This window comes from Bufo gargarizans, chromosome 6 (assembly GCF_014858855.1).
Source record: "Bufo gargarizans isolate SCDJY-AF-19 chromosome 6, ASM1485885v1, whole genome shotgun sequence".
Taxonomy (NCBI): domain Eukaryota; kingdom Metazoa; phylum Chordata; class Amphibia; order Anura; family Bufonidae; genus Bufo; species Bufo gargarizans.
Window position 1 is genome coordinate 65,149,238 of NC_058085.1, and position 18,886 is coordinate 65,168,123.

General features: G+C 46.7%; 1 protein-coding gene across 1 annotated transcript in view; it reads left to right on the plus strand.

Annotated features, from left to right (window-relative positions):
- RECQL5 (RecQ like helicase 5) overlaps positions 1-18,886 on the plus strand; it is a 103,701-nt gene that overhangs the window by 1,119 nt on the left and 83,696 nt on the right. The window contains exons 2-7 of the mRNA XM_044299224.1: positions 4,865-5,021; positions 7,923-8,044; positions 11,189-11,707; positions 12,187-12,292; positions 14,595-14,706; positions 16,500-16,662. Coding sequence (XP_044155159.1) covers positions 4,889-5,021; positions 7,923-8,044; positions 11,189-11,707; positions 12,187-12,292; positions 14,595-14,706; positions 16,500-16,662 — 1,155 coding nt within the window. The 5' untranslated portion in view covers positions 4,865-4,888. The remainder of the gene's footprint in view (positions 1-4,864; positions 5,022-7,922; positions 8,045-11,188; positions 11,708-12,186; positions 12,293-14,594; positions 14,707-16,499; positions 16,663-18,886) is intronic.

The window sequence follows — 18,886 nt, forward strand, 5'->3', positions numbered from 1 at the left end:
CACCAGCTTCTCCCCCTCCAGTGCCACCAGCTTCTCCCCCTCCAGTGCCACCAGCTTCTCCCCCTCCAGTGCCACCAGCTTCTCCCCCTCCAGTGCCACCAGCTTCCCCCCCTCCAGTGCCACCAGCTTCTCCCCCTCCAGTGCCACCAGCTTCTCCCCCTCCAGTGCCACCAGCTTCTCCCCCTCCAGTGCCACCAGCTTCCCCCCCTCCAGTACCACCAGCTTCCCCCCCTCCAGTGCCACCAGCTTCCCCCCCTCCAGTGCCACCAGCTTCCCCCCCCTCCAGTGCCACCAGCTTCCCCCCCCTCCAGTGCCACCAGCTTCCCCCCCTCCAGTGCCACCAGCTTCCCCCCCTCCAGTGCCACCAGCTTCCCCCCCTCCAGTGCCACCAGCTTCCCCCCCTCCAGTGCCACCAGCTTCCCCCCCTCCAGTGCCACCAGCTTCCCCCCCTCCAGTGCCACCAGCTTCCCCCCCCTCTAGTGCCACCAGCTTCTCCCCCTCCAGTGCCACCAGCTTCTCCCCCTCCAGTGCCACCAGCTTCTCCCCCTCCAGTGCCACCAGCTTCTCCCCCTCCAGTGCCACCAGCTTCTCCCCCCTCCAGTGCCACCAGCTTCCCCCCCCTCCAGTGCCACCAGCTTCCCCCCCTCCAGTGCCACCAGCTTCCCCCCCTCCAGTGCCACCAGCTTCCCCCCCTCCAGTGCCACCGGCTTCCCCCCTCCAGTGCCACCAGCTTCCCCCCCCTCCAGTGCCACCAGCTTCCCCCCCCTCCAGTGCCACCAGCTTCCCCCCCCTCCAGTGCCACCAGCTTCCCCCCCCCTCCAGTGCCACCAGCTTCCTCCCCCTCCAGTGCCACCAGGTTCCCCCCCCTCCAGTGCCACCAGGTTCCCCCCCCTCCAGTGCCACCAGCTTCCCCCCCCTCCAGTGCCACCAGCTTCCCCCCCTCCAGTGCCACCAGCTTCCCCCCCCTCCAGTGCCACCAGCTTCCCCCCCCTCCAGTGCCACCAGGTTCCCCCCCCTCCAGTGCCACCAGGTTCCCCCCCCCTCCAGTGCCACCAGGTTCCCCCCCCTCCAGTGCCACCAGGTTCCCCCCCCTCCAGTGCCACCAGGTTCCCCCCCCTCCAGTGCCACCAGCTTCACCCCCTCCAGTGCCACCAGCTTCACCCCCTCCAGTGCCACCATCTCCCCCTCATGGCCATGTTCCCAGCACCAGTGAAATAAAATACTTACCTCTCCTGTAGGGGCGCCGCTCCACAGCTCCTCCATCTTCTTCTCCGGCCGCTGCACTGTCATTCTGACGTCACACAGCATCGGGTCATAGTGCGCGCTATGTTCGTGTGCATGAGCCTCATGCACGTGGCCATTGCTCGGCCATTCCATGCATTGGGGACCACAATTTACAGTCCCCAATGCACAGGCAACATCCGTATGGCTGCCGCCGACGGATGCACGCCAATTCAACTTGAATAGGTCCATGATTTGTACGCACCGCACCTTCCGGATTGCAAACCCATTCAAATGAATAAGTGCGCATCAGTAATGCAGTGTGCACGCAGCCGGTGCCCATATATTGCGGGTCACAATAGGGGAACGGCTGGGCAACTGCCGGGTGCCTAAGGCCCCTTTCACACGGGCGAGTATTCCGCGCGGATGCGATGCGTGAGTTGAACGCATTGCACCCGCACTGAATACCGACCCATTCATTTCTATGGGGCTGTGCACATGAGCGGTGATTTTCACGCATCACTTATGCGTTGCGTGAAAATCGCAGCATGCTCTATTTTGTGAGCTTTTCACGTAACGCAGGCCCTATAGAAATGAATGGGGTTGCGTGAAAATCGCAAGCATCCGCAAGCAAGTGCGGATGCGGTGCGATTTTCACGCACGGTTGCTAGGAGACGATCGGGATGGAGACCCGATCATTATTATTTTCCCTTATAACATGGTTATAAGGGATAATAATAGCATTCTGAATACAGAATGCATAGTAAAATAGCGCTGGAGGGGTTAAAAAATAAATAAATAAAATTGAACTCACCTTAGTCCACTTGATCGCGCTGCCCGGCATCTCCTTCTGTCTCCTTTGCTGAACAGGACCTGTGGTGACGTCACTCCTATTATCACATGTTCCATCACATGATCTTTTACCATGGTGATAGATCATGTGATGACCGGAGTGACGTCACCACAGGTCGTGTTCCTGCAATGAATGCTCACCACAGGTCCTGTTCAGCAAAGGAGACAGACAAGAAGCCGGGCTGCGCAATCAAGTGGACTAAGGTGAGTTAAATTATTATTATTTATTTTTTTAACCCCTCCAGCGCTATTTTACTATGCATTCTGTATTCAGAATGCTATTATTTTCCCTTATAACTATGTTATAAGGGAAAATAATACAATCTACAGAACACCGATCCCAGACCCGAACTTCTGTGAAGAAGTTCGAGTTTGGGTACCAAACATGCACAATTTTTCTCCCGCGAGTGCAAAACGCATTACAATGTCTCTTCATCTGTATGGAAATTGACATGTGTTGTGGGTTTTGAAATCTGCAGCGTATGAATTGTGCAAAGGGTGAGATCTGGGGCAAATCGGCAAGTAAAATGTTTGGTTCTTGGTGTGGATATGCAGCAAAAACCTCACGAAAATCCAAGCTCAAAATACCCTAAAAATTAACATTGTAGATTTTTTTGTTTTCTCCATTGTGTTGATGTGAATTCTTAAAGGGGTTGTCCAGGATTTTGATATTGATGGGCTATCCTGCGGATAGGCCATCAATATGGGATCCTCAGGAGTCTGATGCCCTGCACCCCTACCGATCAGCTGTTCCAGAACTACGCAGCTCCGTGTATTGTGTATCAAACAGAGCTGGTTACTGCAAGGCTGCTCCACTGAACCGAACGAGAGCGGCCATGCACTTTACCTGCACAGTGGCCCAGATTTACTAATCCTCAGACCGACCGTCTAGACCTGCAGCACATTTATCATGGGGGCTCAGGCTGGAGGACCGATGTGGTGCAGGGAGAGACGCTCTGCTCTGACTCTATACCAGCTGTTTGGTTGACTTTGAGATAGATCTTTACACCATTTTTACACAATTGTGGTGCAAAATGGCGTATCTTAGACCCCGCCCCTTCAGACTAAGCCCCAACTCTTATCGAGCATGTTGGAAAAAAGTGTAGAAACCCTAGATGCGCAAAGTTGCGCCACTTTTTGGCATAGACACATTAGTAAATCTGGGCCTGAGTTTTGTAGTTCCATTGGCGATTTCCGGCGCCGGAGCTATAAAACGCCAGCTGATCGGCAGTAGTACAGGTTGCTGGACCCCCACCAATCTGATGGTCTTTCTTGAGGATATGCCGTTAAAGGGGTTGTCCGCTTTTTTTATATTGATGAGCTGTCCTCAGGATAGGTCATCAATATCAGATCGGTGGGATCCGACACCCAGCACCCCTGCCAATCAGCTGTTTGGAGAGACCACAGCACTAGCTACATCTCAGCCATCTCATTCACTTCAATGGGACAGTGCTCTCCTAGTCGCTTGAAAAGGAAGGAGACCTCCCATTGAAGTGAATGGGACAGCTGAGATGTAACCAGTGCTGTGGGCTCTTCGGCGGGGGTGCTACGCCGATCTGATATTGGTGACCTAGCCTGAGGATAGGCCATCAATACCGAAAGCTCAGAAAGCCCCTTAACCTTCCCACACCTAGTTTGGTGGACTTGAGGTCTTTGGGAGAGAGTTGGTTAGGCTGTACTTGTTATATAGAAGACATATAATAAATACAACCAGCAGGGGGCAGCATCATCATCTGAGAGGCTTTGATCTCCTGGTGATGCTACCTCCTGTTCAGACAGAGGTGGGTGATGCAGGGGTGGTGGACTCTGTGATGTGACTGTCACTTTCTGGGGGCTCTGAGGATGTCACTATGTCTGATTGCATAGCAGTTGTCACTATAGGAGGTCAGTGGGACTCCCTAAAAATGGGGACATCTTGCTGTCAATACTTCCTCTGCTAATAACACATCCTATATAAACTGTATATGTAATAAAATGTTACATAGATTTTTTACTATGATATATTCATTGCATGTTTGCTAGTTCTGATTCAGGCTACTTTCACACTGGCGTTTTGGTTTCCGTTTGTGACATTCGTTCAGGGCTCCCACAAGCGGTCCAAAACGGATCAGTTTTGCCCTAATGCATTCTGAATGGATAAGGATCCGCTCAGAATGCATCAGTTTGCCTCCGTTCAGTCTCCATTCCGCTCTGCAGGCGGACACCAAAACGCTGCAAGTCTGACAAAACGGATCCGTCCTGACACACAATGTAAGTCAATGGAGACGGATCTGTTTTCACTGACACAATATGGCACAATAGAAAACGGATCCGTCCACCATTGACGCAGGAGTGCCGTCTTGGCTATGTTAAAGATAATACAAACGGATCCGTTCTGAACGGATGCAGGCGGTTGTATTATGTGAACGGATTCGTCTGTGCAGATCCATGACGGATCCGCACCAAACGCGAGTGTGAAAGTAGCCTAAGGCCTCATGCACACGACCGTTGTTGAGGTCCGTTCCACAAAATGGGGTTCCGTTGTTCTGTGATCCGTTTCCGTTTTTGTTTCCGTGTGTCTTCCTTTATTTTTGGAAGACAACCAGACATAAAGGAAAGTAAAAAAAAAAGTCTAAGACAGGTTTGCCATGCAAATGATAGGAAAAAAACGGACGCGTATGACAATCTTGTGTGCCTCCGCGTTACCATTATATGACTGAAAGAAGACCGAAAAATAGGTAGAATTGACATATTCCTCTGATTCAACACTTGGAATATTCTGATCGGTACTGACGGCTGCTCTGTTTTACAGGACTTTCCTGTGTCCTCCAGAGAGATGAGCGCCCAGTCTTCCTCCTCCTCATCATCAAGCTCTAAATGCAGAGTTCTTTCCACCCTGAAGAAAGTTTTTGGATTTAGCACTTTCCGATCCGATCTGCAGGAAAATGCAACACGAGCTGTTGTTAAAGGTGACATGTTTATTTCCTCTAATAGGCTACTTTTAGTAAAGGTCCTATCTCCCGGGTCCTGTCAGGTGGAGGTCTAAGCTGAACAGTATTTAATTCATCCATGAGAAAGTAGCATTGTCAGGGTATTAGCATTGGAAAGCGTTATACTGACAATGCTGATCTTTAATTAGTGACTTATTATATATGAAGATCTATTATAATCTTTCCTTGTCCTAGCTTTTGCCATAACTGCTAAATATTTTGCTTCACCAGTGCCTCTGCCCCTTTCCAGTCCCTGCACCGACGCTTCTGCCCCGTGCCAGCCACCACACCAAGGCCTTTGCCATTTGCTGGCCACCGCACCGGCGCCTCTGCCCCGTGCCGGTCACCGCACCGGCGCCTCTGCCCCGTGCCGGTCACCGCACCGGCGCCTCTGCCCCGTGCCGGTCACCGCACCGGCGCCTCTGTGCCGGGGAGTATGGGCCCTGTTCAGGAGCTTACAATCTATGAGGAATTAGGGGTTTTGTGCCGGTCACCGCACCGTCGCCTCTGTGCCCGTGCCGGTCACCGCACCGTCGCCTCTGTGCCCGTGCCGGTCACCGCACCGTCGCCTCTGTGCCCTAAAAACACATCTTGTTAGGGAGGCCGGTCAGATTACTGGCTGGCTGGTGACTGGCTCCTGCAGCTCTATGTGTGGTTCCTTGTTTTATAAGCTGCCTGGGCCCTTATACAAAACCCCTAATTCCTCATAGATTGTAAGCTCCTGAGCAGGGCCCATACTCCTATTGCTAGTTGTTGATTAGTTTCTCTGGAATGTCTACATAGCTTATATGCTGGAAAGTGGCCGGATTACCACCGGATACTATTGCAGTGAATGGGGATCCGGCAATGCACCGTATGCCGGTTAAGGTGAACTCCGGCAGTCTGTTCCTCCACCGAAACAAACGACTGGAGTTCACAATGCAGATGTGAACCCAGCCTAAACTGCCTGCAGCAGGACTTATTAGGACCAGTGAAGAACTGTGAAAAGGGGACAAAAATTAAAGTAAAAATAAATAAATAAAATGCTTTAACAAAATGTTAGAAAACACACAAAAATATTATTTTTTCAATCACCCCCCCCCTTATCAAATTGGACATATAAAGATAGATAAACCAATTAAACAAAATAGGCATAACCACATCTAAATATGTCCCAGCTATTAAAATATTAAAATAGTGCATAGTGAGCTTTGTTAAAAACAAACCTAAACAACTATTGCAAAGTTGCATTTTTTTTTTCCATATGACTACATTTTTTCAATAAAAGATATGGTAAATTAAATGGTGCCATTAAAAGACACAACTTGTCCCACAAACAACAATCCCTGATATGGCTAAAAAAGTTATGGCTCTTAGAAGATGGAATGGAAAAACAAAAATGCAAAAATGAAAATTGGTCTAAGAATCTGTCTACTACTTATCTTGTTTTCACAATTAACATGTACATGTATGGCATTAGAATGCATTGGGTGTATTGAGCGGAAAGTTGAGCTCACTCTATACATGGTGGGTGCCGACTGTATAATACAGCAGACACCCGCCGGCACTGACCGAACCTATCAGATGCTGCGGTCCATGGCGACTCTAGTATCAGTAAGGTTAGAGGTAGGGCTCTCTCTCTCTCTGTCCCCCAATCAGAGCCCGCGCAGTGTAATTGGGGCCTCGTGAAGGCTCCTAGCACTGTCACAGCAAGATTCCTCAAAAGCCGTGCCTGAGGCATGGCTTTACAGGCAACCTGTCAGAATACCCTAGACTGAAGTAGTATTCATTATTGAAGGGGTTTGGCAGGATTTTCTTACTGATGACCTATCCTCAGGATAGGTCATCAGTAGCTGACCGGTTGGGATTTAACCCTGAGACCCCTGCCGATCAGCTGTGTGAGAAGGCAGCGGTGCTCCTGTGAGCTCTGCAGCCTTCTCTCTGCTTTTGCTAGGCCAGTGATGATCGATCATGTGGCCTAGGCGCAGCTCAGCCCCATTCAAGTGAATCGGCCTGAGCTGCAATACCAGGCACAGCTGCTATATAACGTATGGCACTGTGAGAAGGCAGCAGTGCTCGCAGGAGTGCCGGTGCCTTCTCAAAACAGCTGATGGGCAGGGGTCCCGGGTGTCGGGTTCGTTCACTTGGAACCGAACCCGAGTTCGGGAAATGTTTTTTTTTTATAGTAGAAATCAATTTATGAAGTTATTACCTAAAGTCTTGCGAGACTTCACAAAGTAATAACTTCGGCTCATAGGAGCCAATACATTCTAATACGGTACGGAGCTCGCTCCGTACAGTATTGAACCAAAGTTTAATGCGAATCGACTTCGGATGTTTCATCCAAAGTTGATTCACTCATTCCTAGTCATCAGTAAAAAAATCTTGGAAAACCCTTTGAACTTTAACCTATGATGCGGTACATATATGGCATTATCATGCAATAATATTCTATTGCAGTCTATGGGACAAATGATCAGAAGATTGCATGTTCAAGTCCCCTAGGGGGACTAAAATTACTATGAACCCCCTTCCCGACATATGACGTAATAGTACGTCATGGCAGCTGTATGGGGATGAGGGATCACAATAGCGACCGCTCGTCCTCATACTGTGGAGGTGATCAACGCTTCACCTACACTGAATGAGTAGCAGACTTTTGGGAAGGAATGCTTCCTTCCGGACAATCTGCTGCACATCTGCATGTCTAAATCCACCTTTAGCGGTGATGAGCCTGTTGAGCCGGATGGAAAACAGAGAGCAGCGGGTACAGGGGAAGCATTAGAATAGCAGCGGCAGGGGATCAGTGGAGGTGAGTGATGCTTCTTTTTCATCCGTAATGCTTTCTGACCTAAAAGCCCATTTAATACCCTCATTCATTGTATTATTTTTATTTCTTAGGTGACCAAGATGTGTTTGTGTGTATGCCAACCGGGGCTGGGAAGTCTCTTTGCTATCAGCTTCCAGCTGTCCTTGCTGCAGGAATCACCATTGTCATCTCCCCCTTGATAGCCCTGATTCAGGTAATGTAGCCACCGTTGTTATATGAAGTTTTACATAAGACCCCCTAAATCATATGAGGCGGATACATTAGCAAAGATTTAGCGAAGTCAAAATGTGTTAAATATTACATTGTGACTGGATCATGTAGCCTGAACATTTAACTGGTTGAGGGCACAGGACCAGTATGCCCGTCTTGACAGGCAGGTAGTTGCCGCACCAGGATGAGCATACTTGTCCTGCTCATTATGCACTGTGCAATTGGAACGGGAGCAGGGTAATGGCTGTAATACACAACCACAACCCCACTGTAATGGTGGAGATCAACACTGATAACAGTATTTAATTGATTGCAAAATCTCTATGACCTGTGTGATGCCCATATCTAGTATAGGCAGACAGCTCAGGACCCATTGAAGGAAGAATATGTATATACACTCACCTAAAGAATTATTAGGAACACCTGTTCTATTTCTCATTAATGCGATTATCTAGTCAACCAATCACATGGCAGTTGCTTCAATGCATGTAGGGTTGTGGTCCTGGTCAAGACAATCTCCTGAACTCCAAACTGAATGTCAGAATGGGAAAGAAAGGTGATTTAAGCAATTTTGAGCATGGCATGGTTGTTAGTGCCAGACGGGCCGGTCTGAGTATTTCACAATCTGCTCAGTTACTGGGATTTTCACGCACAACCATTTCTAGGGTTTACAAAGAATGGTGTGAAAAGGGAAAAACATCCAGTATGCGGCAGTCCTGTGGGCGAGAATGCCTTGTTGATGCTAGAGGTCAGAGGAGAATGGGCCGACTGATTCAAGCTGATAGAAGAGCAATGTTGACTGAAATAACCACTCGTTACAACCGAGGTATGCAGCAAAGCATTTGTGAAGCCACAACACGCACAACCTTGAGGCGGATGGGCTACAACAGCAGAAGACCCCACCGGGTACCACTCATCTCCACTACAAATAGGAAAAAGAGGCTACAATTTGCACAAGCTCACCAAAATTGGACTGTTGAAGACTGGAAAAATGTTGCCTGGTCTGATGAGTCTCGATTTCTGTTGAGACATTCAAATGGTAGAGTCCGAATTTGGCGTAAACAGAATGAGAACATGTATCCATCATGCCTTGTTACCACTGTGCAGGCTGGTGGTGGTGGTGTAATGGTGTGGGGGATGTTTTCTGGGCACGCTTTAGGCCCCTTAGTGCCAATTGGCCATCGTTTAAATGCCACGGGCTACCTGAGCATTGTTTCTGACCATGTCCATCCCTTCATGACCACCATGTACCCATCCTCTGATGGCTACTTCCAGCAGGATAATGCACCATGTCACAAAGCTCGAATCATTTCAAATTGGTTTCTTGAACATGACAATGAGTTCACTGTACTAAAATGGCCCCCACAGTCACCAGATCTCAACCCAATAGAGCATCTTTGGGATGTGGTGGAACGGGAGCTTCGTGCCCTGGATGTGCATTCCTTCAAATCTCCATCAACTGCAAGATGCTCTCCTATCAATATGGGCCAACATTTCTAAAGAATGCTATCAGCACCTTGTTGAATCAATGCCACGTAGAATTAAGGCAGTTCTGAAGGCAAAAGGGGGTCCAACACCGTATTAGTATGGTGTTCCTAATAATTCTTTAGGTGAGTGTATATCTAGAATATATTTATTTCAAAGTGAAATTTAAATGAGATAAAAAAAGGTAGAATGAATAAAAGATTAAAGACAAAAAAGTGTTAAAAACAGACACGGATATTATTTACAATAAAACTAAGTCATAAAAGCTCACGGGTTTTCGGAGAATATTGATGGCTTATTCACAGGATAGGCCATCGATATCTGATCGTAGGGGTCCAACCCTCCGCACCCCCTTAAACAACCTGCACAATAAATTTTCAGAATCATTTTCCAGATTATATATTTTTTTTATATTGATGTCGTACATTCAGTATGTGATTGGCTGTTCCCCAGTAGCGTTGGCGCCGGAACTACCTAGCTCTGTCCCTTGTATAGTGGACAGAGGCGGTTACTGTAGTCGGGCTCACAATGAAGTGAATGGAAGCAGCGCTGCAGTAACTAGCTTCCTATATTGCACAGTGGATGGAGCTGATCCTGGAAAACCCCTTTAACTGTTTTAGAATTGCTTTTTTTTTTTTTTGCAAACAAAAATTACTATAAATTACACACTAAATCATTTGTACCAAAAATGGTGGATATTTAAGGTACAACTGATCTCGCAAAGTACAAAGCCTCATACAGCTAACATGTAGCAAACGATTAGAAATAAAGTTATGAAGGTTAAAATGCAAAGAGAAAAGAAAATTGGTCTGGTCCTTGAGGGGTTAATGTCAATGGGTTAGATCGGTGATGGCCAACCTGAGGCCCTCCAGCTGTTGCAAAACTACAACTCCCAGCATGCCCAGACTACCTACAGCTATCAGACTACAGCGGGGCATTGTGGGAGTTGTAGCTGGAGGGCCGCAGGTTGGCCATCCCTGGGTTAGATCTATGGACATGATGGAATTATACACTAATCTGAATGGTCATGTAGACGGGCTTGTGACCACCCTGTTTTTTGATGCGTAATGGAAATGTGTTTACATAGGTTTCATACTACTTACCAAAATGATTTCTTTTATAGTCTGGCTGGGACGCAGAGGCAAGAACAACTCGGGGGTGGTGGTAGATGTGTCTTGGTGCATGCTGGGAGTCGTACTGCTTGACCTATAATATGGTTCCAAGCAAACCCTCTTGTGAACAAGAGTTCATGTGTAAATTACTACTTACAGGCGTAATATCATCTCAGACATTTATGGCATATCCACAGGATGAACCATAAATACCTGATAGATGTGGCATCCGCACCAACCTCTAGAATGCAGGTCCTCCAACCCTGTCCTGTCCACTGCATCCAGGCTGTGAGTGCTGACTAGGATTACAGAACAGCAGAGCTCACGATGCTCTTTTTCTAGAAGTTAAACAGCATAGACCAGCGAGCTTGGCTGTTTCCTTGAACCGGGCCACCTCTAACAGCCCTGGAGACCCCCATTCTAGAAGCAAGTGCATCTGTCAGACATATCTGTCAGACATATATGGCATAATATGTGGATGAGAATACCCCTTTAAGATTTCCCTTCCTCTCTCTATTTCCTGTGTATAGGATCAGGTAGACCACCTTATATCCCTGAAGATTAAAGCTTGTTCCCTGAATTCCAAGCTACCATCAGCAGAGCGTAAGAAAATCCAGCAGGACCTGGAGAGCGAGAACCCGAAGATCAAACTCTTGTACATAACCCCTGAAATGGCTGCCGCCTCTTCCTTCCAGCCTACCCTGAACATGCTGCTATCTAGAGGGCTCCTTTCCTACCTCATCATAGATGAAGCTCACTGTGTTTCCGAGTGGGGACATGACTTCCGACCTGATTACCAGCGTTTGGGAACCCTGCGTTCACGTATGCCGCAGACCCCTTGTGTTGCCCTGACTGCCACCGCCACTCAAAAAGTGCAAGACAATATCATAGCCTCACTGACACTGCGCCAGCCTATTGCAATGTTTAAAACGCCCTGCTTTCGCGTCAACCTGTTCTACGATATACAGATGAAAGAGTTACTGGGAGATCCATACGGGAACCTGAAAGACTTCTGCTTGAAAGCTCTCGGAGAAAAGAAACCTTCTGGGGTAAGGAGATAAAATGTCACAATTTTGAATAAGTGTGATTTTCAATTTTTTTCTTTTTGTGGAAAATTGGAAAAATCTACAAATGCTAGAGCAAAGTAGTGGTGGTGGGGTGGACTGCTGGGACCACCACCAATTGCCAGATCAAGGGGTCCATTTTCTCTGCAGGGCTATGGCATAGGGCGCATGCTTGACTGCTCGTCCATTCAAACTTCTCCTAGTTGAGGTCTTAGGACTGGGGTTCCTTATTCTGGCAATTGGTGGGGGTCTCATTGGTCAGACCCACACTAGTCCCGCATATATCACCTGTCAAATGGATACGTGATAAATGCTTCTGGCTGCAATGTCCTTTTACATTTTAGCTATTTTACAGTGTACTATGTGACTGCTTGCCGTCTCTGCTCCATACCGATGTAGTGATAATCCTGTGTGTCAGAAAGCTATCCCTGTAATCTCAGAACAATGTGTTATTACTTTCATAGGGCTTTCAAGGTTGTGGAATAGTCTACTGTAGGACCAGGGATTCCTGTGAAGAAGTAGCCATTCAGTTGTCAAAGCGGGGTGTCTCTTCTAAGGCCTACCATGCAGGTGAGTAAAGGTCCTTTGTATACAGGTATGCAAAGCGGTATCTCTCAAGGAAGAGGATGATGGTTCTCCTTCTTGAGAGATACCTGTTTGCATATTTGTTTCCCATGGAGAATTCGCCAATAAATCTTCATACCATGGAGCACTTCCAGTAAGTCTCCATACAGGACTGGTCTCTTTAAAGGGAATGTGTCATCAGAAATTGACCTGTTGTTTAAATCTCGTTTTTATGTTTTAAGATATTTTAAATAATTTTTGTTTGTTATTTTTAATTTTCCATGTCATTATCTATATTTAAGCAAAAACTATAAAATCCTGCAGTTCTCGCACTGGTCACTAAGCCTAATAATAGGCACCACTTCTTGCTCTGTACAGATCACTTTACTGTAGTTATCTGCTGATCTGTCATTCTAATCCTGCCTGTAATGATATCACTTCTGTGTACAGGTAAGACAGGATCCACCATTCACAATAGGTGTTTGTCAGAGCTTATCTATCCTTTCCTTGTACAATGACCTCTGCACAGGTCACAGAGCATGCCCAGAAAACTGTCCCATAGAATTCAATGAGGTCCCCTCCTGACCATTGTGTCTTTGGTCCATGGGGCTGCTGTAAAGCAATTTACTTTATGCTTTCTAAATGCTGTCAAGAACAGCCCAGGCAAGATGGCCGCCCCCATAATCATGTCAAGGAAATATAATAAATACATCTGTAATCGGAAAATAAAATCAGATTAGAAAAAAGGATGTGTGTTACAAACTGGTTTTAACTGGCAAATAAAATTTTGGGTGACACATTTCCTTTAAGGAGACATTGAAGGCATCGCACAGAGCCAGCCATCATCCTACTCTGTACTTACAAGGGGCAAGCACCTCAAGACTGCTGTTCTCTGGATGGATAACTAGCGTGGCTATATTCCCTTGTCAAATCTCAAGGCTTGTTGGAAAGTTGGATTTTGACTCGTAGAGAGCCACTAGCGAGATAGTTTTCTTCTTTGAGAATACCTCTTTGCATATTTGATTCCCATGGAGGATCGCCAATATAGGTGGATATACACGGGCCGATATTCGGAACAAACATTCCTGCGAACGCTTGTTCCCGACAATCTGTCCAAATGTCCTGCCGATCACGCGATGAACGAGCAAAACGCTTGTTCATCTGGTGATCCTGTCATTTGTTTACGCACATAATTGATTGTTTCTCGGCAGTAGATCATGCTGTCTAAACAGCAATCTGCTGCTCAGAAACAGTGCAGCTGTATGGGGACCAGCGATCGCAATATTGATCCCTCATCCTCATACTATGGAGGTGATCGCTGCATGTAAATATGGCAGTCTCCTTCACTGAACGAGCAGCCGACTTTAGCTCGGCCTGTGTAAACCCGCCTTTAGTCTCCATACCATGGAGTACTTTCAGCAAGTCTCCATACAGGGCTGGTCTCTTTAAAGGGAACCGGTCATCAACTTTATGCTGCCCATACTAACAGCAGTATAAAGTAGAGACAGGTGAGTTTGTTTCAGCGCTCTGTCATTTAAGAGTTAAAAGTAAGTGGTTGCCGAGATCCAGCATCACAATCATTGCAGACTGGGCCTGGAAAAGAGTCCCGGCCACCTGAGAAGAGTCCTGGTGATTCAATAATTCCTGCTCTCCTACTGATGACTGACCGTCTTCTACCTGGTTTTCTCCCTTTCTCTCTAGGAGAGAACTGCCAATCATCAGCAGATGGTGAGAGAGCAGGAGATTATGAATAACCAGGACTCTTCTCAGGTGGCCGTGACTCTTTTCAAGGTCCGGGCTGCAATGATTACGATGCTGGTTCTCAGCAACCACTTACTTTTAGCTCATGAGTGACACACCGCTGACATCAGCATTTCTGTCACTATTTTATGCTGCCCTCAGTGAGGTCACCATAAAGTTGATGACAGGTTCCCTTTAAGGACATTCATCTCCCTGCCTTGTATACAGGTAGATATTCTGCCTAGTGTTGAGAGGTGATCGACATTAACCGCATGTCAACCAGCGCTTGTTACCTGTAATTACACGCAGCAGTCATTGCTCTGCATGGGGATGAGTGATCACTAACACGATTGTTTGTCCTCATTCAGTTTGCTTATCGGCAGCTGGTCCCCTGTTTGCATGGGGAGATGTGCTGCTGACAAAAGAACATTTTTATACCTGTATAAACAATCCAATCGCCCAACATGTTTAAACGGGGCAGTGTTCGCCAAGTGTTGTACGTTCCCGATCATCGGCCGGTGTAAAGAGGCACTAACCGCTTTTGATTAAATTTCTGTTTGTCATTTAGGTCTTAAAGCAGCAGACCGAGTATCTATCCAGAATGAATGGATGGATGAGGCAGTTCCTGTGATTGTGGCCACCATCAGTTTTGGAATGGGGGTGGATAAAGCCAATGTCAGGTATGTTATATTCTGGTTTTATCTGAAAACAATCACAATTTGGTGTGGATTTAATTTATGGCATAACACTAGCTCGTAGAAAAAGCTGAGGTGAGCTGTCCATATAGCACATGGCCAGCATTTCGGCCCGTGTATACAGGCTGGCTTTTGTCAAGCAATGAAACATAGTTATCCCATGTAATATATGCATATAGTAGGGGAGCATGTGACCCAGTTCTAGCAAATCGCCGTGTAGTGTTAATATTAAATGTAATAAAAATTCAAGCTTCTATGACTGACACTCCCTAAACATCATCAGCACAACCTTTGGATGAATCACATATTCTGGCCCTTGTTAAAGTCGCTCAGATCCTTTTGCTTGCCCATTTTTCCAACTTTCTTACAATCAACACCAAGAACCACTTATAGCCAAATATATCTCACTAACATCTAACCAGATGTTATTCACTTCACCTGTCAATGGTTTCACAGTGGTTCTCTGGGCTACAGATATTGATGGCCTATCCTCAGGATAGGTTATAATTATCAGTTTGGTGGGGGTTCTAGCACCCAGCACCCCCACTGATTAGCTGTTTCGGACAGCAGAGGGCTCCATATACTGTTTAGTTTCCGGTGCTGTAGCTCAGTTCCTATTTACTTGAATGGGAGCGGAGCTGCAGTACCTTCAAAAATCACGGAAAAAAGATACAAAACATCCTGCACGATATGATAACTAAATTTGCAGATGTACATGGCTACATTTAGAAAAGAAAAGTAATGGAAAATAATGCACTCACACAATAAATGAAAACATTATATATGGACTAAGCCCTCACTCTGATATGATACAATCTGAGACTCTCAGCCAACATATTTTGATCAAAACACATCTGTGCCCGCCTACCAGCGCCAAGGTGGTCACAGTCAGGCAGGTCCTACTCTAAACCTGCCTATGCCGTTCGTCTGCTCTCCTGAATTTAGATGCCCAACGGCATAGGTAGGTTTAGAGTATGACCTGCCTGACTGAGACCACCTTGGCGCGGGTAGCCGGGCACAGATGTGTTTTGATCAAAATGAATTGGCAGAGAGTCTCAGATTTTTTCATATCAGAGTAAGGGCTTAGTCCATATATAATGTTTGCATCTGTTGTGTGAGTGCATTATTTTCTGGTTTTTTTTCTAAGCTGCAGTACCCCCTCATGGCCACTACACAGTGTACGGAGCTGTCTGCCTCCAGATCCCTACACTGTAAAGTCTCCAGCGCCGCGACTGCCTGTTACAGCTAATGGGTGGGGTTTACAGGGATCAATCTGATATTGATAACCTAACCGGAGAACTCCGGTGATGGTATGGCTGTTCAGAGTTGATTTATGTACTTCTCATCTAGTTCCACACTTTTATATCCCCTTACGTTAATGTCTCAGTGACCTTGAATCCATAGTGATATCGTACTATGCACATGGGTCGTTAAATTACTTTGTTGAGATTAGATGCAGCAGCCTTATTACTTTATAATACTATACGAATGCCTCATTACGGAGGCTGAGTGTATACACATTCTGGATTGGGACTATCCCTAAAGAAGCTTACCTTGTATAAAATCAGTTGTCCTTCTTTCTTCTGGTTTCCGGTATGTTGTATGATCCTGCTTATAAATGCAGTTGGTAGAACAGTTCACTTTTTTGACTTTGCACAGAGAAGAGAATTTGTGTTTTATTTTTTTGTCTATAAGTTGCGGATGCAAGACAATGTTGGCAATAGAATGAGAGAATAGCTGCTTGTGCTTTTATCCAATACTTTTTTTTTCTGTGGTAGGTTTGTCGCTCACTGGAATGTAGCCAAATCAATGGCTGGCTACTATCAAGAGTCAGGGAGAGCAGGTCGTGATGGCAAGCAGTCTTTTTGTCGTCTTTACTATTCCAGGACCGATCGGGACCAAGTCAGCTTTTTGATCAAAAAGGAAATTACTAAATCTCAGGTGAGTAAAGGCTGCATTACACTAAAAGATTTTGCAGGCAGTTGTCAGTAAGCAAGTGTTCCTTCCCAGCAATCGCCTTCTCGTTAGTAGAGGAGACCGCTGCTTTTATATGCAGTTATCTCCTCCACTGTATGTGGAGGAGCAATAGCTAATGCCATCGCCCCTCGCTATACTGAATCATTGTTTGCTGGCAGATTGTGATTAGCCGATCTTCCGCCAACAAACAATATCGAGAGCAGAGCCCCGCAAGTGAAGGAGGGCGCACTGTGCATGCGCAGCCGCCCTCTATTCATTTTCTATGGGGCCGGCGAAAATAGCCAAGCGCTGGCTCGGCTATTTCCGTCGGCCCCATAGAAATGAATGGGTGCGGGGGGCCATGCATGAGTGGTACACTCCCATTCACTTCTATGGGAAGCCGGATTGGTGGTGGCCGGACCGGAGTCCTCCAGCCACCTCCTTTAGGGGCTCCGTTCTCGATATATGTGTGGGACCCGCACCTATAAGACAATGGGGGCATATCCTAGCGATATGCCCCCATTGTCCATGATGAGACAACCCCTTTAAGGAGGTTTTCCCATATCAACATTTGTGGCATATAACAGATAGATGTCGGATCCACTGGGACCCACTTCTAACTCCGTAAAGGGACCCCTGACGTGATGTAGAGTGCACCAGGCACTGCTGGATATGGCCGAGACAGCTCTCTGCTATTTTTGGAACTCCCATAGGGGTGAATAGAGAGTGGAGGTGTAAAAAGCAAAAGCTATCCTTTCACATTCGGGGGCCCTGTTTCTGGAGATATGTATGGGTCCCACCTCTGGGACCTGCTCATGTCTGACATTTCTGGAATATTTTAGCAATAGTCCCCAAATGTTGAGATAAGAAAACCCCTTTAAGCCTTGCCTGTGGCAGTGCTTAATAGGACTACAGAGATTTTTGAGACTGCAATAGTAAATTACTGCAGTCTGTGGTATAAGTGATTTCATTACCGTATGTTCAAACCCCTAGAGGGGTTACAATAAGTAAAAAATAAATATAGATTCAAATCACCCCCTTTCCCCATTTTGCATATAAAAATAAACAAGTAAATAAGACATTATTGGTAATATTGCATCTGAAAATGCCTGAACTATTAAAATATAAAAGTATCTATCCACTATGATGAATGTAATATTGGGGAAAAAAAATCTAAATGGATGAATTGCAGTTTTTTGATTGCTTCACCTTCCCAAAAGAAAGAATAAAAAAATTATCAAAACTGTCACATACTCCAAAATGGTACCAAATAAAATCTACAGCTTGCCACACAAATCATACTTCATAGAGCTGTCTTTGCCTAGTGACGCCAAGCTTGAAACCCCAGCCTTATTCACTCTGTTTGATAAATGTATTTATAAAAAATATTTTTTTTAATACTTTTTCTTGCTCGTATCATTGAGGGACTCAGGACCGTGGGTATAGCTGCTAGGAGGCGACACTAGGCTAAAAAGTGTTAGCTCCCTCCTCCTGTTGGCTATACCCCCTCCAGCCTTGAGAGAGCATATCAGTTTTGAGCTTAGTGTCGTAGGAGGCAGACCTCCCTGCATTGCAGGGTCAATTCTGCTGTTTTATTAGCATTTTTTCTTTTTTTTTCTCCACAGGGGGAACACAGTCGCCTAGCCTCCCTGTTCCCCGGGGAGCATGGCCCGGGTTGGTTTTCCTCCCTGCCCAGCTCCCCCAAGAAGACAAAGAGGACCAGGGCAGCCCAGCTCCCCTGCTTCCCGCCAGCCAGGGGTCATCTGGATCCGGCAGACCCTCCCTTCGGCCTGTGCCCAATTTCCTAATCCACCCTCTTCCCCATGGGTCGATTAGTTGACCAGTCCCCACCTGCGCAACCCGCGCCTTCCAAAGAGCAGACCTTCACACAAGAGGGCCAGAGCAGGACATTGTTCCTCTTCTGACGCCTCACTCTCTCCACCCCCAGCCCCCAGGTCATGTTCGGACGCGTCCTACCTCCCAGATGAGGTACTATCTGAAAGGGAGATACTCGATACAAATTTGGATATGGATCCTGAACCATTTTCTAAGATTGCTTCCATGGTGGACAGCCTAGTTGCGTCTGTCCGCAACACCTTCCAGGTGCAGGACGACTCCCCCTCGTCTAGTCACCAGAGAGTGTCTTTTCTCCGCTCTAGACAAACCCCTAAGGCTTTTGCCTTACATGACGATTTTTCAGTCATGAACC